Raw genomic sequence first — 25,430 nt, forward strand, 5'->3', positions numbered from 1 at the left:
ACTGCTAAGTCTTCAAAGATTCTTTCCTGAACCACACACTGAAGACTGAATTGCTGCTGATAATTAATGTTGTCTTAACAAGTTGAAATCTAACCCAGCACCAGTATTATACAAAAGTATTATACAAAGTTAAAGATTATACAAATCAATTTATAAATAAATAATTAATAATAGTTATTACTATTCTGAAAGTAAAACACAATTTATTTTACTTTACATGTGCTGTAATAATGAAATATTTGATCATATTAATTGTTAATCAATTAAAGGTGCTTTTGTTTTCAACAGACATGCAATACTGTGAAAAACAACCGTGTTGCAGCTATATATGTCACAAAAAGGTTAGTAAAAATACATACACAGACCATAAGTGTAAAGATCATACAGAAATATTGCTTTTAAATAATATAAATGCCAAAATCCCATGCATGAATCATAAGTCTGTTATCCTTTTTGTTGCCTTTCTTGCACTTGTAAAACCTTAATACGAATCACTGTCTCTATATACCTTGCCTTCTCAGGAGGCTCTGCTTTATTCCTGCAGGCTTTTGCCAGCAGTCATAGAATAACAGAACAGCAAGGCCTGTTTATTCTAATTAAACCCTTACTCGCCACAATTTTAGCTCGTTTTCGGAACGTTTTCCTCTTTTAAAGTTTTTTAATTAATTAATTATAGACAGAATCATCATTATATATCCACTTTTCTTTTTTGCCACTTTAAAAAATCTTTTTCATCCACACTTCATTACTTTATAACCACCAACAATCTGAAAATTTATTTGCATTGTTTACCAGGTATTTATCACTGTTTTTTCTGTCTAGCTATTGTACTGTCCATGCATTGATTTATCCATCTAGCATTAGTCCCCTGTTTCCATATGGAAAAAATTCTTACAAATGTATCCCTGTCTTAAGTATTTGTCATGGGCCAAGATCTCTAAATTCCTCTTTATTTTATGCAACATGGTGCAATGAAAGGGGTTTAGGATTCTTGACAGTATGGAGAAGGAACTCTCACATTATGCTAAATCAGAGGTGGGAAGTAACGAAGTACAAATACTTCGTTACTGTCCTTAAGTAGATTTTTCTGGTATTAGTACTCCACGATTCATTCTTTGGGCCACTTTTTACTTTCACTCATTACTTTTTTTACACAAATATCTGTACTTTCTACTTCTTAAATTTTTAAAACAGGCTTGTTACTTTAGTTTTAATCTATTAATCGATTAAGTTTGTAAAGATACAGGTGGACCAAGGCAGGAACTTCTTACTTTGCTGATAAGGACTATAAGCCGCTATTTTTTTCCACTCTTTGAACCTTGCGGCTTAAACAATGAAGTGGCTAATTTATGAATTTTTCCTAGGGTTTTCCCAGTTTTACAATCTTCAAGCCAAAAAACTGAGCCCCATAATATTAGACCAATGAAATTGCCGAACGGGTTAAGGTAAACCAATGAAATTCTTTATATTAAATCAGATGCGCTCCTAATGAATCGACCCACACCACATAATAAATATGTATGATGTTCCTTTGACGTTTGACCTGCCACCCACTCAGACTGTCAACAGGAAATGCGAATCATTCGTCATGCTGAAAACAACCGGGCATGAAAAAACGCACCTCACCTGTGGTTTGAGCTGCACGGCATCGGGAGAAAAGCTTTACCGATAGTGATTTTTAAATGCACGATGATGCCAAAAGAAAAGAAATTGTTGTGAAAGGAAGGAGGAAGACAGTGAACTAATGAACTTTACACAGACATTAACAAAAGACAGTGTTACAGACACTGTCTTTTGTTAACGCCTGTGTAAAGTTCATTAGTTTCTGTCAGATAGTTCAGGTTATAGGATCCAATGCAAAAAGAGCAGGGTAGAAAAGCTGTGCAGAGCTGAATCGGGAAGCCGATTCAGGGAGCCGATTCAGGGAGTCGATTCTGCGCGGAGGGTGAGGATGCCGAGCCGGAAGTTGGGGTGCGTTCAGCGCGAGCCGGAAACCGAAACGCGCGTTCAGCGCGAGCAGAGCCGAGCCGGAAACCGGCGCGCGTTCAGCGCGAGCAAAGCAGAGCCGAGCAGGAAACCGGAGCGCATTCAGCGCGAGCAGAGCAGAGCCGAGCCGAAAACCGGAGACGCAGCCGATATGTTGTTTGCTTAGTTTAGAAGCATGCGTAGTCGGCTCTCGAGGGAATTGAGCAGAGCTCCTGTTCCCCGGGCAGAGCGCTCGTTCAACGGTTCCTTCTCTCGGTGCGTGTAACGCAGTGCTCCGTTTTTCTTTCTCCAAGGTGGGAGAAATCTCTCCCTCGCGGCTCGGCCCAGCTTTGCCGAGGCTAGCGGCGCCGGTGGTCGCGTGGCTCGCAGGCCAATCTGGCAGAAGGTGTGGCGTCGGACAAGTCCTCTCCAGCCTCCCCTGCAGGGTTGAGCACCTGCTCTTTGGGAAAGCATGCCTGGCGGCTGCTCCTTCTCCCGGTGCGAGCGGCACGGCATTACATGTCACTCCCTCCAAGGAGGAAGGGATGGTGGACGCTAGCGAGCCCGTGGACTCCTTACAGCCTGTGCTGTATGAGGTGCTCTTTGAGGTCATGACACGGCCGTGTCTAAGCTCACTAGCTTGACCAGTCGAGAATCAGAAGCAGCGCGCACCAAGTCATTCAGTCCTGGGAGACCCGTATGCGGCACATGCTTTTCCCAATGTTCCTCGCTGTGTGCGAATGTAGTTGAGGCTAAGTAGTGTGGCTATGGGACGATGCTGCGTGTGGAAGAGACGCTAGCTAGCTATCTCTCCCCAAGCTTTGCATTGCTGAAGGCTTCAGTTTGCCTACAAAGAGCCACTTTGGCTCTAGTAGGTCAGGCTACGGGTTGCCTCCACACGATGAGTGTGTTGCAGGCATACCAGGCTGGCCTGCTATGAAAGATGGTGAGGGCTTCCTTCTGAGCGCCACAGTGGCCCTCCTGGCCTGATCTGGTGACGCTGTAGGTAAGAGTGATTGCTGGCGGGTTGAGAAGACCGCGGCGGCGTTTCAGTGGTACTTCCTCGTCACTACAGTGGGGCTGTAGTGTTCGGGTTCAGGAGGACTGTCTGCTAGCTCAGGGCGCAGCTTCCCTCCAGCGGTTCGCTTCCCGTATTTCACAGCTTTCCGAGCACCGCTCCAGCTGCTCTGAGTGGGTCAGAGGCCAATCCTGAGTGGTTGGTTCCACTGTGGAACATTCTGTCAGTCTGGGAGATCTGCCAGAAGTCTCTCGGTGGGTCCTGCGTACTGTAAAAAAGGGCTACGCGAATCAGTTCATGACTTCTCCTCTCCGTTTCAACAGGATGTGTCCCACCCTGGTGGGACCCGAGCAGGCTCTGGTCCTGGAACAGGAGGTGCGTACTCTCCTGAGGAAGCGGGCCCCCTCGGTAGGAGAGTCAGGCTACTACAGCACGTAATTCGTTGTTCTGAAGAAGGATGGCAGGTTGCGTTCCATTCTATATCTCCACTACTTCAACCACTCACTTATGAGGCTCAGGTTTAGGATGCTTAATCTCAAAGAGGTCGCGTCTCAGATCAAGTCCAAGGACTGGTTTGTCAGATTAGATTTGAAGGACGCATGCTCCCACGTGGCCATCCTTGCCGCACACAGGAGGTTCCTGAGGTTGCTTTCAGGGCGAAGCTTACCAATATCGGTCCTCCCGGTCAGCCTAGCACTCTCACCCAGTACCTTCACAAAGTGCGTAAATGCAGCAATGACCCCGCTGCGGCCCCAAGCCATCCGCATTTTAAATTATATTGATGATTGGTTAATATTGGCTCATTCAGAGCACCAGGCAGTTCGGCATTCGAGATGTCGTTCTCACCTGCATAAAGGGACTGGGGTTCAGACTGAATGCCGGGAAGAGTGTACTTTCTCCAGTACCGAAAACCACTTTTTTGGGCATGGTGTGGGACTCGGCCAGGTTGCGGGCATGGTTGTCTCCCGCCTGAATCAAAGTCATCCTCACTGCAGTCAGGAGGGTAAGAGAAGGCCAGCCACTCACTGTGAAGCAGTTCCAGAGGCTGCTTGGTCTCATGGTGGCAGCTTCCAGTGTAATCCACCCTCCACATGAGACCTCTCCAGTGGTGGCTCTGGGGCAGAGGGTTCTCCCCATCCATATCGTACAAACAGTCTTACAGCATGCCCTTTGAATCTTAGATGTATGGAAGGAACCAACGTCTTAGTAGGAGGCCCTGTCTTAGTAACCCCCGTCCCGTAACGTTTAAGAAGGACGCTTTCCTCATGGGGTGGGGAGCAGTCATGAGTGAGTCTGTGGAGCGGGCCACGTCTCTCGAGGAGGTCGTGTGCCACGAGGAGTTCATATGCCACATGGTGGCGGCTGTTCACGTTATGGTGTGAGCACCTTGACTTAAACCCGATTAACTGCCCGATTGATTAAGTTCTGGAGTTCTTACAGGAACAGTTTGCCACAGGGTTAACCCCTTTTTTTTGGCGTGCCCGCTATCGTGGCATATGTCACCTTGCTTGCGGGGCAGTTGCTAGGTAGGCACCTTCTGGTGACACGTTTCCTCCGCAGCGCCTGGAGGCTAAGGCCCGGGACGCGACCCAGAATGCCTGTCTGGGACTTGGCTGTTGTGTTGGAGGCTCTATCCGAGCCCCCCCTTTGAGCCCTTGGCCGATGTGGCCCTTAGGTACCTGTCTGTCTAGACCACCTTTCTCTTGCAGATTTCCTCCATGAAGAGGATCGGGGATCTGCAGACTCTGTCTGTGGCCCCTTCCCGCCTGGAATTTGCCCCTGGCATGGCAAGAGTGTTTCTGTATACAAAACCTGGGTACATACCTAAGGTGCCTACGGCTCCCACACAACCTCCGTTTCTAGCCCCCACCCAGGAGATACAGAACTGACTGTGTCCACTGCATCCCTGCAGCCAGATTTCACACGTGGTTCAGAGCGTGGACAATGCAGTTGCGTTCCCAAAGCATTTAGATGCAGCGTCTCGTTCCCTCTGGGAACTAAGGTTACATACGTAACCTCATGCAGGCCATGGACAAGTTTAAAGTCTCTATTGCTCCTCTGATTCTAATCTGACAGCTTGTATTAATTACTGTTATAATAACCAAAAAAACTTGGAAACAAAGACAAAGAATACTGGAGCATGTATGAAAAGTTAATGAAATTACTCATTTTACTTTGTAAAGCTTTGTTTTCAATTATATGATACACATTTGTTAAGTTTTTACAATAATAATTATGTGAAAATGACATAATGCAATGTGTTTTCTTAGTCTTTCTCAAGTTGGACTCAGTGGTTTTTACATTTTTTTATATTTTTTTATTGATGTTTAAAGACCATCTGTTTCCTGTAATGCGAAGTAAAGTTGTAATGATTCCTCACAGTTCTCTGGCCACTTGTGTTTGTTGCATTCTAACTCTCATTCTAAAGATAATCCTGAATGTTTTTATCACCACATAACTGCGTTGTCAGCCTTAATTCTGGAAAAGCAGATAACATGCTTTCAACTTCAACTGCAAAGAAACAGTCCCTTGATCCTTACCTGCAAAAAAGATTTCTGTGTAAATTTATTTAGCAAATTCATTTATAAAATGTAACCTTGTAGTTATAATTGCATATTGTAAACAACCTTTTACTATTAGATCAATTATAAAATGCAGTTTTAACAGATATGATTAGCTAAACTGTGTGGTAGATAATACAGTTCATGTGGTACCCCTCTGGGACACATTGCGAATCTGAAGGGCCTAATCCTGTGCTTATTCCAGAGTGCTAAAAATGTATCCAAGTACACTTGCAGAACATTTTGAAAGCAGAACTGAAGCAGGCCCTGGTGTTTGATGCTACCATTGAAGTGACCATCATTTCTGAGATTCCCAAACGGTTCTATCCTGAACTTAGCCCTACAACACAAAAGACCAGATACAATAATCACATCATACAATAATTTATTCTTATAGAATTTTGTGTGACAATTTAATTTAAATAAATGTTAACATGCAGTAAATATTACTATTACACTAATTACTAAGACATAAAACAAACAGTCAGTTTTCAGACTTGGTAAAATGCTCAAGTATATGACACAACACAAAACTTACTTTTCTAAAGCTTTACCACCAAGATTCGATGAGCTGATTGGTAACTGGTGTATATGTGGCATCTTAAGCCAGCATATCAGTTTGTATGGTGATGGCTGAGGGTCCCAATGTACTATTTTCTGTTCCACAGTTCGTTCCTAGTCTGATAGGGGCAACACAAAGGCGTTGTACACAAGTAATGAAGTTGTGTGCAATAACAGCAGGATCATTGTTAGTTGCCCCACAATTAAGCCACAGGTCAGTCTCGAAAAAAATGTCAATGCATCCTGATATAGCGAAACCAAATCACTTCAGTTTATCATAACCATCCACATGCCACAGATAGTTTGGTCCCATGGACTGATAAGTACGTCGAACAAATCTACGGTGTCTTTTTTGCTCTGTTCCGTTTGGGTAAAGTTATTATAGCAACTGCATAACATCACATTTAATACACAACTTGTGTTTCTGCTGAAGTGCTAACCACATTGTCCGGTAACCGAACAACTGTCCTGATCAATGCAGTGCTGTTCTTATAGCATTTCTTAGTTAAATGGGGAATAGTTTTGTCATCGTCCTTCAGGTTTGTTTTTAGAGAGCGCAAACTTATCTTTATGTCATGATATGCTGCCAGCATCTTCAAAATCACTGCATATGAATGTCCTTCCTCAAAGTCGCATTAAATGAATTCCATTTTCTCCTTGATTGCCACGGTTACTTCTGTTATTTTCTTATATGTAAAAGTGTACTAATAAAAAAAAGATTTAAAGTAAACATTGAACTTTACACATGTACAAGAAACCGTTATAAGATTCCTTACTTCCTGTATATCTTGAATGACAGGTGTCTCGTCCAGTGAGCAGTAAGCATTACATTAGCAAACTATACCTTCCTTTTCCTGTTTGCCTGAATTATTGTGTTTTCGTATTTTTATGTTGTTTCCGGATTTGTTCATTGGTTTTTGGATTTGTTCATTTGTTTTTGGATTTGTTGTTTTGTTTTCAAATTTGTTCATTTGTTTTGCACTTCTCGGACTCAACATTTCCTGGAGGTAACATTTCCAAACTGAAAATTATTGATGCTTTTGGACATGCCCTCATGGCCTAGAAAATATAAGAGCAAGTCCTTGCATCCCGTGAGATCACCAGCATACTTCTCTGAGTATGCTTTGAGGGAAGCAGTGTATTTGTTAAAGAGGCTGCTAGTGCCCCAGGTGCAGTGATGCAAGACAGTGCTGGTAGAGCACTGAGTATACTGTAGCAAACTGCTGTTGCTGTTTATTTGTGCTGTTAATGTCTGCCTGCCGCCAACTGCATTTATTTGATGTCAGGTGGCAGATACAAATAGAAATGCAGGTAAACAGCAGCTTTATTGTGAAAACTATCAAACAGATCTTAAACATAGCACAAGCTGATTCTGACATTCATGTGACAGCATGATCTGCTTACATATTGCATAATACAAATGCAAATATAGATTGTGATGACTATATCATAAAAGTTTTCTTTAAGTAAGCTGGATGTCTAACTGCTTATCTAAAATTGAGCAGGTACTAGACACACTGATTTTTACAGTTTACTTCAATAATCAAAAACAAAGTACATACAGAAAGAACCTATAAATATAGTAACAACATCATAAGCATATCATGCTGTCTAAAGACTGAGCACTCAAGTTTCAGAAATATATTAACACAGTACATCTTCTCAACAAAGCAGTGTCCTTCTACTTGATATATGACACCAAGTCCTTTTTAGCTGTGAACATATGTGGATTTTTCCACAATCAGGCATAGCAAGGTGACAAAAGTTTAATGATTTGCATTTAAAGAGACATGCATGTGATCAGAAGTCTTCAGATTTCAGTCTCTTTGGAGAAAGAACCAGCTTATGCACTTCATTTAACTAGAGTTCATTTATATCTGGGTGGAGTAATACCTGCATTTACACCTGATATCTTATAATTGAGAACACTTGGATTATAGTTGTTGGGAGAACACAAGCTTAAATATACATACAACAGCCATTGCATTCAATGTCAGTTATAAGCATTTTCATTTGTTTGTTTATACATTTAACCCTTTAAAACTACAACCAAATTTAATAAAAGAAAATTATTGAAAAGTAACTTGGTTGTTTTGAAGGGATATTTAATGTACTATATATTAAATATGCATTATTTTATTAATTATTATTTGTAAAGATATTCAGATGGTTAATTAACTTCAGAAACTGTTCTCTTATTTCTTTGGTTCGTATGCCATAAATAATTGGATTAAAACAGCTTGGAAAAAGCATATACATTGTACTCAGAAAGACACGGCTAGAAGGAGAAAAGTTGTTTCGTATTCTGTATGACATAAAGGCAATTAAAGCAAAAGTCAGACTAACTGTCATGACAATTATATGAGTAATGCAGGTGTTTACAGCTTTTAAGCAGGCCTTGCCAGATCTCAGTATAGAAGAAAGTATTATCACATACGATATTGTAATCAAAATAAAATCAGCAGTTATTGTAAGAAAAACAGCCAAAAGCCCTAATGCATTGTTAATGGAAATATCTCCACATGCCAGCTGAACCAATGCCATGTGTTCACAAAAACAATGATCTATCTCATTTGTTGCACAAAAAGTCAATTTTCCAGCCCAAGAAACCATCATGGTAATAAAGAACACATTTCTGATTACTGGAAAAATTATGAATTTTAGAAAATTGGACATTTGCATGTATTTGTGGTAATAAAGAGGTCTACATATAGCAAAAAAACGATCCAGAGCCATCCAAAGCAGTACAGTAGATTGAAATGAACCAACAAAATAAATGCAAAACATTTGCACCAAACAACCTACAAGTGAAATTCCTTTCCAGTTAAATAAGAAACTAAACAACATATTTGGCACACATAATATTGGCAAAAAGAGGTCAACAACTGCCATAAGACCAATTAGAATACACATTGGAGAGTGAAGAGCCCTCTGAGATATAATTAAATATATGATTGTAAGGTTTGCTGTAGAAGACAATGAAAACAAAAGAAAATAGGGGATAGATAGAATGGCCTGCCATTCACCCAAATCATGAAAACCAGTAAATGTAAAAGTTGTAAAGGAAAAATTGTGTACAGGATTTAACATAATTTTGTAATTAAGATCTTGAACTTTCTAAGAATTTAGATCAGTCACCACTTGAATGAATGTCGAACAATATCCAATTTAATTTGTCAATCTTTGAAATTCTGTCAATTTTGTACCAATATTTTCTTGTCAGAATTACCTTGCATAATGCCTTTAGGCATCAGGAGTATCATAAAGAAAGTTTGCTTTCTAAGTGATATATAAATGTACTGCAATTTCTGGCTGTATGTATGTATTATACATATGTTAACTTATTATATCATAATATAATTAAATCATTTTCGTAAAATAATTTGATGTTTGGGGAAACTAGTTTAGTTGTTAGTAAAAACATTGCATGTGAGTAATCTGAAAAAGAAAAAAAAGAAATGTTAGCCCAACTGTATGTATATATATACAAAGATAGACATATAGTGTACTCTGACCTGTGGCACCAAACTCTGCCATATATTCCTCTTTGGACCACTGATGCGTAGATGTGCTATGTCTTATAATTGCTTATGACGTGTCCTGTTTTGCTTCTGGACACTGGAAAAAAAATTATCTTGGTCTCTGTATACCACTGTTGCTGTCCCATGTGGTTCTGTCCTTTCTTTGGAGTCTTGTGAAAAATATGATGGATAAACCCTGTTGATACATATATTGCATTTTATAAAAACATCTGTGCTCCATTTCCTTTACAAAAGTTAACCAAATTTATGAAGGCAAAAAGATACATTATTTTGCTCTTGTATAAAATAATATAATAGTTTTCTCAGAGTGTCCTAATTTATATATATATATATATATATATATATATATATATATATATATATATATATATATATATATATATATATATTATCATTTTGTTATTTGGTACATTTTTTGGTAAAAAAAAAAATAATAATTTACTGCTTAAAATGAACAAATTTTATAATTATCAAAAAAGAAAATGAAAAGGGCAGCATCATTTTAAGTACCTTAAACCAAAACCAAATCTATGTAATTCTTAAAGTAAGCATTGAAATAATATTTCATCGAAAATTGGTATTCATTTGGAATCCCAAGGAATATACGCAAAATTTCACAAGAAATATTAACCAACTTAAAAAAGAAATAGACTAAAAAGAGTCATTTTATGCAAAAGTTAAATAACTAACTAATACTAATCCAAGAATCTTTGTATTATGTGTTATCTAAGTCTTTCATTACTTTTGCATTGGTTATATTCATTTTGCATACTCTTGTGTATAGTTTTATACTTTAATTCAGTCTGGTTGCTGATCACTCGATTTTTTTACATGGTCATGTAAAAACGAAAAATATAAAAACATGTATTTGCTTGGTTCCCAAAAAAAAAAAGAAAATGTTTCTTTCAAACACTAGATTCAATACTGACATATCAGGATAATAATTTCAGAATTGATTGTGATCAACTGAATTAATATCTAAGTAATTAACATACTTAGTGGGTTATAAATAAATCTACTGTATAGTGATATTGCTTTATTAGGGCACAGATTAAGAATATCAACAGTTTAATACTCATTCTAAAACAGTCTTAAATGTTAAGAGAGTAAATTGTTAGAGTTTTATTTGTTGTAGTCTTAGTAGTTTTTAGACATCGTTTGAACTGTTAGTGAATCAGTTGTTTACGGTGGCCGAGAAGTGCAAAACACACCCAAATCGGAAAGCAAATTAACACATTAGAATACACTAACAAATCTAAAAACAAAATAACAAATGCAAAAACAAAATAACAAATCTGAAAACAAAATAACAAATTCAAAAGCAAAATAACAAATCCGAAAGCAAAATAACAAATGCAAAAATAAATTTACAAATCCAGAAACAAAACAACAACACCTGTCATTCAAGATATTTAGTAAGTTAGATAGATGTTTGGACATCAAGTAGAAGTTCATTCTTCCACCTGGAAGAAAGGAGAAAAGTTTTTAAACATGTCTTCCTTGTACCCATAAAGATTGTGGGACCAGGTTGAGCAGTAGTTGGCAGGAGTGATTTCTACATGGGCCTGTTGTAGGTTAGCCCACCCCGGGGCCAAAGCAGTTTTGTCTTTTGAGGGCCCATAGTTAAATTGTACCAGCAAACACTTTATAGGGCCCAAAAGGGTAAAACAACTGTGGACTCAAGAAAACAATTGACAGATGAACAGATAAAGGGGTTTACGTTCAGTTGTAGCAGCTATATAAACAATTATATTCATATTGAAAGTCAAGTTTATTTCTGTAGCGCTTTTCACAACAGACATTGTCTCAAAGCAGCTTTACAGAAATTAACAGTCAAGGTGAATGGTGTGCATTTATCCCTGATGAGCAAGCCGTGGTGACTGTGGCAAGGAAAAACTCCCTTAGATTTAATGAGGAAGAAACCTTGAGAGGAACCAGATTTAAAAGGGGAACCCATCCTCATTTGGGTGACATCAAGAGTTTGATCATAAATCTTTCAGCAATACAGAACACTGGAGAGTGAGAACTAACATACTGGAGTATAAGATTATAAGTAATGCTCTTTCTACAGTCATTATGGTTATAAAACTAGGAGCTACTGAGCTCAACATTTGTGATCATCACAGATCCAGCACCAGCTTCTCCATGCCAGAGCCTTTAAACACTCCAGGAGGTCCAATGTCAAAACTCCACACATGTAGTGGGATCCAATTGGCACTGGTACATCCCTACATGGTACGGGATGTTTGTGAGTTTGGCATCTACTTCGTCAAAGGTCCATGATCTTCATGAGGTGGGACGTGACTGGAGCTGGCCAAACCTCAGGATGCCTCGGGATGGGGAAAGAAAGAGAAGCAGTGGAGAGAAATTAGCGTAGCGTGTTCATGATATTTACAGCACAAGTTGATAATGTTCATAACCCAGCCATTAGGGAGGCACAAGCCAGTGCACTCTTAGTGCCAGTCCCAAGCCCAGATAAATGGGGAGGGTTGCGTTAGAAAGGGCATCCAGCGTAAAACATGTGCCAAATCGAATATGCGGATCACAAATAAGAATTTCATACCGGATCGGTCGAGGCCTGGGTTAACCACGACCACCACAGGTATCGTTAGCCGAAAGGGTACCGGTGGAAATTGGGCTACTGTTGGCCGAATGAGGAAATGGAGAGGAGGAAGACGTCTACAGAGACAGCAGGGAAAGGAGAAGTGTAGGAGAGTGGAGGTTCGGGTTGGTACTTAAAATGTTGGTACTATGACTGGTAAAGGGAGAGCGATAGCTTATATGATGGAGAGGAGAAAGATAGATATGTTGTGTGTTCAGGAGACCAAGTGGAAAGGGAGTAAGGCCAGGAACATTGGAGGTGGGTTTAAACTGTTCTATCTTGGTGTGGATGGAAAGAGAAATGGTGTAGGGGTTATTCTGAGGGAAGAGTACAGTAAAAGTGTAGTGGAGGTGAAGAGAGTTTCTGATAGGGTGATGAACGTGAAGCTGGAAATTGAAATGATGATGATAAATGTCATTAGTGCCTTTGCTCCACAAGTCAGCTGTGAGATATAGGAGAAGGAAAGATTCTGGAGTGAATTAGATGAAGTGGTAGATGGTGTACTTAGGAAAGAATGATTGGTGATTTGGGCAGACTTTAATGGGCATGTAGGTGAAAGAAACAGAGGTGATGAGGAGGTGATGGGTAGGTATGGCATTAAGGAGAGGAATGTGGAAGGGCAGATTGTGGTGGATTTTGCTAAAAGGATGGAAATGGCAGTGGTGAATACGTATTTTAAGAAGGATGATCATAGGGTGACCTATAAGAGTGGAGGAAGGTGCACACAGGTGGACTATGTTTTATGCAGGAGATGCAACCTGAAGGAGATTGGAGACTGTAAGGTGTTGGCAGGGACAGTGTAGTTAGACAGCATCGGATGGTGGTCTGTAGGATGGTTTTGGAGGTGAAGAAGAAGAGGAGGAGAGCGAGGACTGAAAGAAGAATAAGATGGTGGAAACTGAAGGAGGAAGTGTGTAGTGTGAGGTTTAGGGAAGAGGTCAGACAGGGGCTCGGTGGTGGTGAAGAGGTGTTGGATGATTGGGAAACTACTGCAGGAGTGATAAAGGTGGCAGCTAGAAAAGTACTTGGTGTGACATCTGGAAATAGAAAGGAAGACAAAGATACGTGGTGGTGGAATGAGGCAGTGCAGGAGAGCATAAGGAGAAAGAGGTTGGCAAAACAGAAGTGGGATCGACAGAGTGATGAGAAAAGTAGGCAGGAGTACAAGGAGATGCGGCAGCAGGTGAAGAGGAATGTGGTGAAAGCCAAGGAAAAGGCATATGAGAAGCTATATGAGAGGTTGGACACTAAGGGAGGAGAAAAGGATTTGTACCGATTGGCCAGACAGAGGGACCGAGCTGGAAAGGATGTACTGCAAGTTAGAGCAATAAAGGATGGAGATGGAAATGTGTTGACTAGTGAGGAGAGTGTGTCGAGAAGGCGGAGGGAGTATTTTGAGCAGCTGATGAATGAGGAGAGAAGGTTGGATGATGTGGAGTTAGTGAAGCAAGATGTGGATAGGATTAGTAAGGAGTAACTGAGAGCAGCAATTAAGAGGATGAAGAGTGGAAAGTCGGTTGGACCAGTTGACATACCTGTAGAAGTGTGGAGATGTTTAGGAGAGATGGCAGTGGAGTTTTTCCAGATTGTTTAACAAGATTCTGGAAGGTGAGAGGATGCCTGAGGAATGGAGAAGGAGTGTGCTGGTACCGATCTTTAAGCATAAGGGAGATGTGCAGACCTGCAGTAACTACAGGGGAATTAAGTTGATCAGTCACACCATGAAGTTATGGGAAAGAGTAGTGGAAGCCAGGCTGAGAAAAGAGGTGACCATCTGTGAGCAACAGTATGGTTTCATGCCGAGGAAGAGCACCACAGATGTCTTATTTGCTTTGAGAATGTTGATGGAGAAGCATAGAGAAGGACAGAAGGAATTGCATTGTGTATTTGTGGATTTAGAGAAAGCATACGACAAAGTGCCAAGAGAGGAGTTGTGGTATTGCATGAGGAAGTCAGGTGTGTCAGAGAAGTATGTGAGGGTGGTGCAGGACATGTATGAGCACAGTGTGACAGCAGTAAGTTGTGTGCAGTAGGAAAGACAGATTGGTTCAGGGTGAAGGTTGGACTGCATCAAGGATCAGCCCTGAGCCCTTTCCTGTTTGCAGTGGTGATGGGCAGGTTGACAGACGAGGTCAGACAGGAGTCTCCCTGGACTGTGATGTTTGCAGATGATATTGTGATTTGTGGTGAGAGTAGTAAGCAGGTTGAGAAGAGCCTGGAGAGGTGGAGATATGCGCTGGAGAGAAGGGGAATGAAAGTCAGTAGGAGTAAGACCGAGTACATGTGTGTAAATGAAAATGAGGGCAGTGGAGTTGTGTGGTTACAGAGAGAAGAGGTGGAGAAGGTAGAGGAGTTCAGGTACCTGGGGTCAACAGTGCAAAGTAATGGAGAGTGTGTTAGAGAAGTAAAGAAAAGAGTGCAGGCAGGGTGGAGTGGGTGGAAAAGAATGACAGGAGTGATTTGTGATAGTAGGGTATCTGCAAGAATAAAAGAGAATGTTTATAGAACTGTGGTGAGACCTGCAATGTTGTATGGATTAGAGACAGTGGCATTGATTAAAAGACATTAGAGGGACAGCCCATGTAGGATGTTTTGGTGACAAGGTGAGGGAGGACAGATTGAGATGGTTTGGAAATGTGCAGAGGAGGGACATGAGTTATATTGGTAGAAGAATGCTGAGGATGGAGCCACCAGGTAGGAGGAAAAGACTATTCCAGAGTTTAGGAGCCAAATGTGAGAATAATCTACCACCTTTAGTGGACTTTGCTATTCTAGGAACTACTGAAAGTCCAGAGTTTTGAGATCTCAGGGAGCGTGACGGATTGTAGCGTGTTAAAAGACTGGATAGATCCCAACCATTTAGGGCTTTATAAGTAAGAAGTAGTAGTTTGTAATCTATTCGAAACCTAACAGGAAGCCATTGTAGGGACAATAAGATTGGGGTTATATGATCATATTTTCTTGACCTTGTAAGAACTCTTGCTGCCGCATTCTGAACTAACTGAAGCTTGTATATTATTCATGCAGTACATCCACCTAGTAATGCATTACAATAGTCTATTCTGAAGGTCATGAACGCATGGACGAGCTTCTCTGCATCAGATATAGATAACATGTTTCTTAGCTTAGAAATATTTCTAAGGTGAAAGAAGTCTGTTTTTGTAACTTTGTTGATATGATTTTTGAAAGACAAGTTGTTGTCTAAAATAACTCCCAGGTCTTTTACCGTTGAACTAGTGGTTACAGAACATCCGTCTAAATGCAGGTTAAGATGCTGGAGCTTCTGTATACTGGTTTTTGGGCCAATGAGCAAAAGCTCTGTCTTATCGGAATTCAATAGTAGAAAGTTATGGGTCATCCAATCTCTTATTTTTTTAACTTTCTTTTGAAAGTAGATCAACAAACATAATTTTGATGTTGTAGCATTTAGATGTAGCAGTCAGATGATTGAGGAGCAAATGTAGTTTGCATAATTAGCCAATCAATTTGCTGTATAAGCATATTGGGTCATGAAAGGAGCCTGTGGAAGACTTGAGATAAGTCCATTTGCAACATTTCATGACATTTACAGTCGGTAAGTTGAATGGAGCATTATATTTTGCTTAACTGGTTCATGTCACTTTTCAAAACCATATCAATTTTTATACAGACGCTCCCCACATTACTAAAGAGTTTCGTTCAACTCTGAACAAATTTCACTTTGAGGACAGGTTTGTTTGTATCCGCGAAAGTTCATAAAGTGAATGTTCGTAAAGTGGGGAGAATCTGTATATCTGAAGTGATATGTAAACTTTTCTTGATAGAGGAAAAACTGGAGCCTGTGGTGTCATTACACCACCGCTAACACCTGTGGAATGTGGAAAGTATTACAGAACATCACAGACTATCGGGGCAAAACCAGTTGTGTTGTCACTGGAAGCTGCATCACACCTGATGAATTTAACAATTTCTTTGCCTGTTTCCATGTTTCCAATAATTAACCACCAGTTAACACTTATAACTATTCCCATACACCCATTGCACTGACTCCAATAGAGAGGAAGAGCTTCGAGAGAATTATCATGTGTCACATCCAGACCATCACTCGAGACAGTCTGGATCCATTACAGTTGCCATACAGATTGAACAGATCCTCAGAGGACACCATTAGCACCAATACACGCTGCAGGGTGGCTGTGTGGCCTCTCAGAACAACACCAACATCATTAATTGTGACGATTTCTGGCAAAGCACTATAGAAAATAATTTAATTCTTTCCATTTTAGTAAACACAGCTGTGTTTGCAATTTTCCCAAAGACAGGATTTGGCCATATTAACTCTTTGCATTATAATCCCTTACGGTTTGTGTATGTTATAGTAGATATTGAAGCCTTTTATGTGCTTTGCCATAAAGTGTCGCAAATGCATCTTGCAATTGTGAGAAAAAAAGTCAGAATTCTGACTGAGTTCATATCTTGCAATTCTGACTTTTTTTTTTGCCATTATTGATATGTTACTTGTCATGCTAAGCAACATTAAAAAAGGCATCTTTTGTTTATGCCTACACAATTATAAAACCAATAATAATAATAAAAAATAAATACTATTTAATTTAGTTAACACATCTAGATGTAGATATCATGGAATCAAATTAAGAATTTTGATCAATTTTCTCATATTTAATGACCTCATTCTGACTTAATAACAAAACAAAATAACTAACTTTGCCATGTCAATAACTTTTTCACCTTTGGGTTCAGTAATAGCTGCACTACTACCTCATTTGATGACAATTGTGCCAGCAGATGATAAATCTGGAAAATGGCAAGTTTTAATGAACAAAATACCAGTAGCCATTTTTCTGACCTGTGAGCTCATGTATACAGATAAGAGCACATAACAGCTGTTTTATAGTGTTGCACGGGTAGCAGTTTAATAAGATACCAGTTGGTCATGAAAGAGGGGAGAACTAGCTAGTGGATGGGAAGGCTGCACATGCAAAGTCAAGGTCACCCAGAACTGCAACACCAGTTTAAGTTCCTTTAACTCCATTCCATGAGTGTTACAACCATTCCACATGTTACAGTCATTGAATGAAAGCATACAATCTCCATTATTTGTAAGCATCTCAATTTATTATTTATCAATTACAATTTTTAATTTCAAAATTACTTTCAAAATTACAATGCACTTATATATTTGCAAAAAAATATTTATATATATATATATATATATATATATATATATATATATATATATATATATATATATATATATATATATATATATTGTAATTAATTACCTTGATTTCGGTAATGGTATTTCTAACGTTACATTATTCATTATTTGATTACTTTGGAAAGACCTTAACATGTTTTATACATTTCAAAAGCTGTTCTCTTATTTCTTTGGTTCGTACACCATAAATAATTGGATTAAAACAGCTTGGAAAAAGCAAATACATTGTACTCAGGAAGACACGGCTGGAGGGAGAAAAGTTGTTTTTTATTCTGTATGACAAAAAAGCAATTAAAGCAACCAGCACACTAACTGTCAAGACAATTATATGAGTAATGCAGGTGTTAAAAGCTTTTAAGGCGGTTTTGCCAGAGCTCAGAACAGAAGAAAGTATTATCACATATGATATTGTAATTAAAATAAAATCAGCAGTCATTGTTAGAAAAATTGCAGAAAGCCCTAATGCATTGTTAATGGAAATGTCTCCACATGCCAGCTGAACCAATGCCATGTGTTCACAAAAACAATGATTTATTTCATTTGTTGAACAAAAAGTCAATTTCCCAGCCCAAGACACCATGGTGGTAATTAAGAACACATTTCTGATAACTGGAAAAATTATGAACTTTAGAAAATTAGACATTCTCATGTATTTGTGGTAATTGAGTGGTTTGCATATAGCAAAGAAACGATCCAGAGCCATCCAAAGCAATATAGTATATTGAAATGTACCAAGACAGTGAATGCAAAACATTTGCACCAAACAGCCCACAAGTGAAATTCCATTCCAGTTAAATAAGAAACTTATCAACATATGCGGCACACAAAATATTGGCAAAAAGAGGTCAACAACTGCCATAAGACCAATTAGAATACACATTGGAGAGTGAAGCGCCTGCTGAGATATAATTAAATATATGAGTGTAAAGTTTGATACAGAAGACAATAAAAACAAAAGAAAGTAGGGAATGAATAGAATGGGCTGCCAGTTGCCCAAATCATGAAAACCAGTAAGTGTAAATGTTCCAAATGAAATATTCTGAACAGGAGTTAACATTGTCTCAAGACTTCAGATCTGTCACATTGTACATAACGGTATAAAACGTCTGAGTGGATAGCAAAAATGTAGATTTGCAAACAAAATTTTGTTAGCAATTATTTTTCTTATTATCAGAAACACCTTGCAAGCTGTACCAGTTCCTTCAGGAATTCACCATTATCATAAAACAGTGCATTCCAAATGATATAAGTACACTGCTGTATATTTGCCAAAATTACAAAAAAAAAGGACTTTATCCAATAATATATTCACCAAGAATAATGTCCTGTTCACTACTCAATATTTTTTTTACAAGATTTATTTCTTTAGGGAAACCTTTTCACATTCTTGCTAGACATTCTATCTAACATTTTACTGAATAATTCTCAGATGTAATATTTACCTTGAATAAAAGACACAGAAACAATTAACCACACATACTGTTTTGCTTCTGGATCTTTCAAAAACATGTCAGTCTTGGTCTTTATATACTATTCTTTTGGCCCCAGGTGGGTCTATCCTTTCTTTTAATCTTGTGAGGAAACAGGATGATTCACGCTTACCCTCCCATCCACACACATACTGCACATACTGTATTCCTCTCAATTTCAAGTTTTAAGTCTTACAAATTTACTTACAGCACTTGGCAGTTGCTAATTGACCAAAAATTCTGAATAATTAAAAGTTATAAAAAAATATATATACAGTATATAAATATATAAATTAGTAATTTGGAAAGGCCAGGACACATGGCTGTATACAGATCACCATGGACTGAAATATTCATGGTGAATTAAGTTGATATGGAATTATTAAGGACAATATATAATAGAAGTAAATTCACCAAAAAAGCAATATGGCTATGGATGAAAGTGTGCTTATAAAACTTTTATTTATTGGTTAGAAATATAGCAATAGATAAAGGAAAACAAACTATTGTAAAACATATCCACAGAACAATTAAGCAAATAGTGATCAAGTTGTCAGCATTAAATAGTAAATATCATCACCTGAATATGAAAATTAAAAGAATGTGATAAAGGTTTTGTAAGCTCTTGGTTTCTTTTGCTTTTGATCATGTCGATTTGTTTATAAATTTGTTTCTTGAGTTTCCATCCAATTTAGCCTGATGGTTGTTTATCTTTTTTATGTTTTTGATTAGGTATTTGTGTTTGCCTTTTGCTGCTTACAGTTTGCAAATAAAATCAGCATTTTTCTATAACTTGACCTTCAATACTGACAATGACCAATAGGCTTTTCTGAATAAAGTAATTTTTTTATTTTATGTGATATTATTCTGTTTAACACAGAATGTTTCATGATCACAATTTCTTCATGATCATCTGAGTTATACAAGTCACCTTGTTTGTTTATGCAGAAACATTTTTTTTATTTTTTATTTTTTTTTTGGGGGGGGTTCACACTAAATAGGAGATCCTCGTAAAGGCCTAAACATATGTAAATAATTGTGCAACATAATAGTAAAGAGTGTTTGTGTGGGGAGGGTTTTGAGTATATATTATAACATTAAAAGAGGGCAGGGGAATTACCTGGTGTTCGGCGGACCCTAAACAACCCCTTACCCTGTATACAGTGATTTATCACTGCTACAAATGAGCAAAGGTGGAAAGAGTACTGAAAAATCATATTTAAGTAAAAGCACTATCACCTCCCAAAAATGTAGTGTGGGTAGTGTAAAAGTACCTCTCCTAACTACTATGCAAAATATGTGTAAAAAAAATGCCCATTTTTAAAGTAGTCAAGAGTAGTAAGTATTGAGCATTAGGCTGTGAATGTAATTCCACATTATACCTTGCAAATTACGTTACAAAGTAAACAATATTTCGCTGCAGTGTTGGCACTCATTTATTTATTAATAGCCAGATGTGAATTCATACGCTGAGAGAACAATTTTAAAAAGTGGCCATGCATAATGTACAGTAGCATTTTTCACTGCTCTGTAGATTCAATTGCTTCTGACAGTAAGACAATAAGCAATGTAAAAGGTTCAGAGGTTTATTAATTCCCTAACAGTAAAAAGTCAGTTTTGGGGAATGCAATTATATGGGAAATAATTTCTTGTAATTAAAAGATATTGTAGAGCTGAGTTAAAACCTGAATGTGTCACACCATAAAGCTTGGGTTTTAGTGTCTATGTCAGGTGTCCTACAGATGGCTGGGCTCATATGTATTGCATGTCCAGTGCACTTATGTAGTCACGCAGTTGCAATTCTGTGGAAGGTAGGTAAATTAAGTAAAAAAAGATAATTATAATAAGGATCCATTTTAAAGTGTGTTTAACGACAATATACTAAAATTATACAAATACTAAATTAGTCATTTGATACAATGCACTGTGCATTATGTAAATATGTATTTACATTATACATATATTTACCTGCATGTAATTACATCTTAAATTACTCTGCTAAACCTTACCCATTATACCATAAAACCTGTGACAACCTTTCCCGTTATACACCTAAGTAGCATCAAGTGTATTGCAATACATTAACACATTTAGTATCATTGTACTGTTTTTTTGTTGTTGTTTGTTTCTTTTTTCCATACAAGAACATGGACACTTTAATGACAATTACATCACACTGAGTCACTTTAATCTGTACTTCTGTCATACATATCCATCCATTCCTTCTGTTCATTCATGTATGTGTATATACATATACAGTGGGTACGGAAAGTATTCAGACCCCCTTAAATTTTTCACTTTTTGTTATATTGCAGCCATTTGCTAAAATCATTTAAGTTCATTTCTTTTCCTCATGAATGTACACATAGCACCCCATACTGACAGAAAAACACAGAATTGTTGACCTTTTTGCAGATTTATTAAAAAAGCAAAACTGAAATATCACATGGTCCTAAGTATTCAGACCCTTTGCTGTGACACTCATATATTTAACTCAGGTGCTCTCCATTTCTTCTGATCATCCTTAAGATGGTTCTACACCTTCATTTGAGTCCAGAAATTTTTGATTATACTGATTGGACTTGATTAGGAAAGCCACACACCTGTTTATATAAGACCTTACAGATCACAATGCATGTCAGAGCAAATGAGAATCATTAAGGTCAAAGGAACTGCCTGAAGAGCTCAGAGACAGAATTGTGGCAAGGCACAGATCTGGCCAAGGTTCCAAAAAAATTTCTGCTGCACTTAAGGTTCCTAAGAGCACAGTGGCCTCCATAATCCTCAAATGGAAGACGTTTGGGACGACCAGAACCCTTCCTAGAGCTGGCCGTCCGGCCAAACTGAGCTATCGGGGGAGAAGAGCCTTGGTAAGAGAGGTAAAGAAGAACCCAAAGATCACTGTGGCTGAGCTCCAGAGATGCAGTCGGGAGATGGGAGAAAGTTGTAGAAAGTCAACCATCACTGCAGCCCTTCACCAGCGGGGCTTTATAGCAGAGTGGCCCGACGGAAGCCTTTCCTCAGTGCAGGACACATGAAAACCCGCATGGAGTTCTCCAAGATGGTGAGAAATAAGATTCTCTGGTCTGATGAGACCAAGATAGAACTTTTTGGCCTTAATTCTAAGCGGTATGTGTGGAGAAAACCAGGCACTGCTCATCACCTGTCCAGTACAGTCTCAACAATGAAGCATGGTGGTGGCAGCATCATGCTGTGGGGGTGTTTTTCAGCTGCAGGGACAGGACGACTGGTTGCAATCAAGGGAAAGATGAATGCGGCCAAGCACAGGGATATCCTGGACGAAAACCTTCTCCAGAGTGCTCTGGACCTCAGACTGGGCCGAAGGTTTACCTTCCAACAAGACAATGACCCTAAGCACACAGCTAAAATAACGAAGGAGTGGCTTCACAACAACTCCGTGACTGTTCTTGAATGGCCCAGCCAGAGCAATGACTTAAACCCAATTGAGCATCTCTGGAGAGACCTAATAATAGCTGTCCACCAACGTTTACCGTCCAACCTGACAGAACTGGAGAGGATCTGCAAGGAGGAATGGCAGAGGATCCCTGAATCCAGGTGTGAAAAACTTGTTGCATCTTTCCCAAAAAGACTCCTGGCTATATTAGATCAAAAGGGGCCTTCTACTAAATACTGAGCAAAGGGTCTGAATAATTAGGACCATGTGATATTTTAGTTTTTCTTTTTTAATAAATCTGCAACAGTGTCAACAATTCTGTGTTTTTCTGCCAATATAGGGTGCTATGTGTACATTCATGAGGAAAAGAAATGAACTTAAATGATTTTAGCAAATGGCTGCAAAATAAAAAAAGAGTGAAAAATTTAAGGGGGTCTGAATACTTTCCGTACCCACTGTATATTGTTGTTATTTTTATTAGTATTTATTTATTCATACTTATAGTCAGATTACATTTTTTATATACGTTATACTTATTTTATTTATTTTTACGTTACTTTACTCTTTTATTTTTTATCTTATATTGTATTTTTTTCATGTTAACAAGTAGGATAGTAGTAAAAAACAATTCACTATATGTAATACTCTGTATGAATGTGACAAAAAAAATTTGTATTGAACATGACCTTTTTTTATATGCACATAGATCTTAGACACCTAATATGAAGTGGGACTGATGTTGATGAATATATTATATTATTAGTCTTACCATTAGTATGTTAGTAGTAGTAGCAATATCTGAGCACTAACTATTGTTTTACACCTAAAAGCTACAATCCTTAGAAGGCAAGAAAAAAAGAATAATAAAGATTATGATTTTTTTCTATGAAGGTAGAAAATGCAGTCAGGCAAAGCACAACAAGCAAGTAATGCACTGATGTTGCTGATGGCCACAGATCTGTAGTAATTTCAACAGGATAAAATGCACTTTTTAAGAACACATAAATAACATTATTAATATCTGGGAGCATGTTGGTAATTAACATACTTTACATAAGGTTCATGTAACTTTTTAAATCTATTACAATTCCACATATATGGAATGATATTATAACACTTTGTTGCTCTGTGATGATTTCTCAGTGAGGTCTTGCCTGAGGATAGGAAGGCTATACATGGTCGCCCAGAGCTGCAACTCCACTTAAGAATCTCTTCACTTCTCTCAAAAAGTGTTAAAATCAATCCATATATCACTGCCATTGAATGCAAGTCTACAATCTTAGTTATTTTTAAGCATTTAAATGTGTTTATTAGTTTATAAGAAGCTTCATCTTAGTTACCAATATCAAGTTGAAATGCATTTATATAGTGGCAAAAATAGATTATTTTGTGTTCTTAATAAAACAACTAATTTGTTATATGAGATAAATTATTTAATTACATTGGAAAGACCTTAGGAAATATTTGATTCATAAATTTCAAAAATTGTTCTCTTATTTCTTTGGTTCGTATGCCATAAATAATTGGATTAAAACAGCTTGGAAAAAGCAGATACATTGTACTCAGGAAGACACGGCTGGAGGGAGAAAAGTTGTTTCGTATTCTGTATGACAAAAAGGCAATTAAAGCAAAAGTTAAACTAACTGCCATGACAATTATATGAGTAATGCATGTGTGAACAGCCTTTAAGCAGTTTTTGCCAGATCTCAAAACAGAAGAAAGTATTGCGACATATGATATTGTAATAAAAATAAAATCAGCAGTCATTATTAAAAAAACAGCCAAAAGCCCTAAAACATTGTTGATAGAAATATCTCCACATGCCAGCTGAACCAATGCCATGTGTTCACAAAAACAATGATCTATTTCATTTGTAGAACAAAATGTCAATTTTCCAGCCCAAGAGACCATTGTGGTAATTAAGAACACATTTCTGATAACTGGAAAAATTATGAACTTAAAAAAATTGGTAATTTCCATGCACTTGTGGTAATTGAGAGGTTTGCATATAGCAAAGAAACGATCCAGAGCCATCCAAAGCAGTATAGTAGATTGAAATGTACCAAAACAGTGAATGAAAAACATTTGCACCAAACAGTTCACAAGTGAAATTCCTTTCCAGTTGAATAAGAAACTAAACAGCATATTAGGCACACAAAATATTGGCAAAGAGAGGTCAACAACTGCCATAAGACCAATTAGAATACACATTGGAGAGTGAAGAGCCCTCTGAGATATAATTAAATATATGAGTGTAAAGTTTGAAGTAGAAGACAATAATAACATAAAAAGATAGGGAATGGATAGAATGGCTCCCCATTCCCCTAAATCATGAAAACCAGTAAGTGTAAATGTTGTGAATGAAATATTTTGTACAGGAGAAACCATGGTTTCAAGACTTTAGATCCGCCACATTATACAAAAAGATTATTTGTATGAATTAATAGTAACAGGATTCAATTAAAGATTATTAGAAATACCTTGCAAGCTGTGCCAGTTCCTTCAGGGAATCACTATTATCATAAAACATTGCGTTCTAAATGATATATTTCACTGCAGTGTATATGCCAATAATCTATTCACCAAAAATAATGCCCTGTTCATTACTCAATTTTGTTTTTAAGATAGTTTAGTTGTCTAGAGAAACAAAAACACATTTTCACATTACTCATCTATTACTTTGTAGACGTTCTAGCTATGGGTTACAGAATAATATACTACAAATGTCTTTACAAAATCTTTACAAAAGTAACAAACAATCTGGAATATATTACTTGTTCTACCATCAACAAATAGAAATCCTTGTCTTGTACAGTATTTGGTTGACACATGTATGGTTTTGGTTCTGGACACTTCAAAGACATGTTAGCCTTGGTTTTATATACTATTTCTATGGTCCCGGGTGGGTCTATCCTTTCTTTAGAATCATGTGAGGACACAGGATGATCCACCTTTCCCTCCCATCCACGCACATATTGTAAATTCTCATCACATCTGCATTCTTTATCCCTCTATCCCCTCTAAATTCAAGACTTTAATTTAATTTCAAAACCAGTACCTGGTATAATTGTAAGGCTTT

The 25,430-nt window shown here is 38.0% G+C and overlaps 2 protein-coding genes across 2 annotated transcripts; both read right to left on the bottom strand.

The window, feature by feature from the left end:
* Window positions 1-8,244: 8,244 nt before the first annotated feature.
* Window positions 8,245-19,087, bottom strand: LOC310730578 (olfactory receptor 52K1-like; the record flags this gene model as incomplete). The annotated part of the gene is made up of 3 exons (XM_083549594.1): window positions 8,245-8,906; window positions 18,236-18,365; window positions 19,070-19,087. The coding sequence occupies 3 exons, from the start codon at window positions 19,085-19,087 to the stop codon at window positions 8,245-8,247; spliced, it is 810 nt and encodes a 269-aa protein (XP_083405720.1).
* Window positions 19,088-23,682: 4,595 nt separating this feature from the next.
* LOC310729866 (olfactory receptor 52K1-like) lies at window positions 23,683-24,739 on the bottom strand (the record flags this gene model as incomplete). The annotated part of the gene is made up of 1 exon (XM_083548461.1): window positions 23,683-24,739. The coding sequence occupies one exon, from the start codon at window positions 24,737-24,739 to the stop codon at window positions 23,789-23,791; it is 951 nt and encodes a 316-aa protein (XP_083404587.1). The 3' UTR covers window positions 23,683-23,788.
* Between the last annotated feature and the right edge of the window lie 691 nt (window positions 24,740-25,430).

This window comes from Silurus aristotelis (genome assembly GCF_946808225.1).
Source record: "Silurus aristotelis genome assembly, chromosome: 8".
NCBI lineage: Eukaryota > Metazoa > Chordata > Actinopteri > Siluriformes > Siluridae > Silurus > Silurus aristotelis.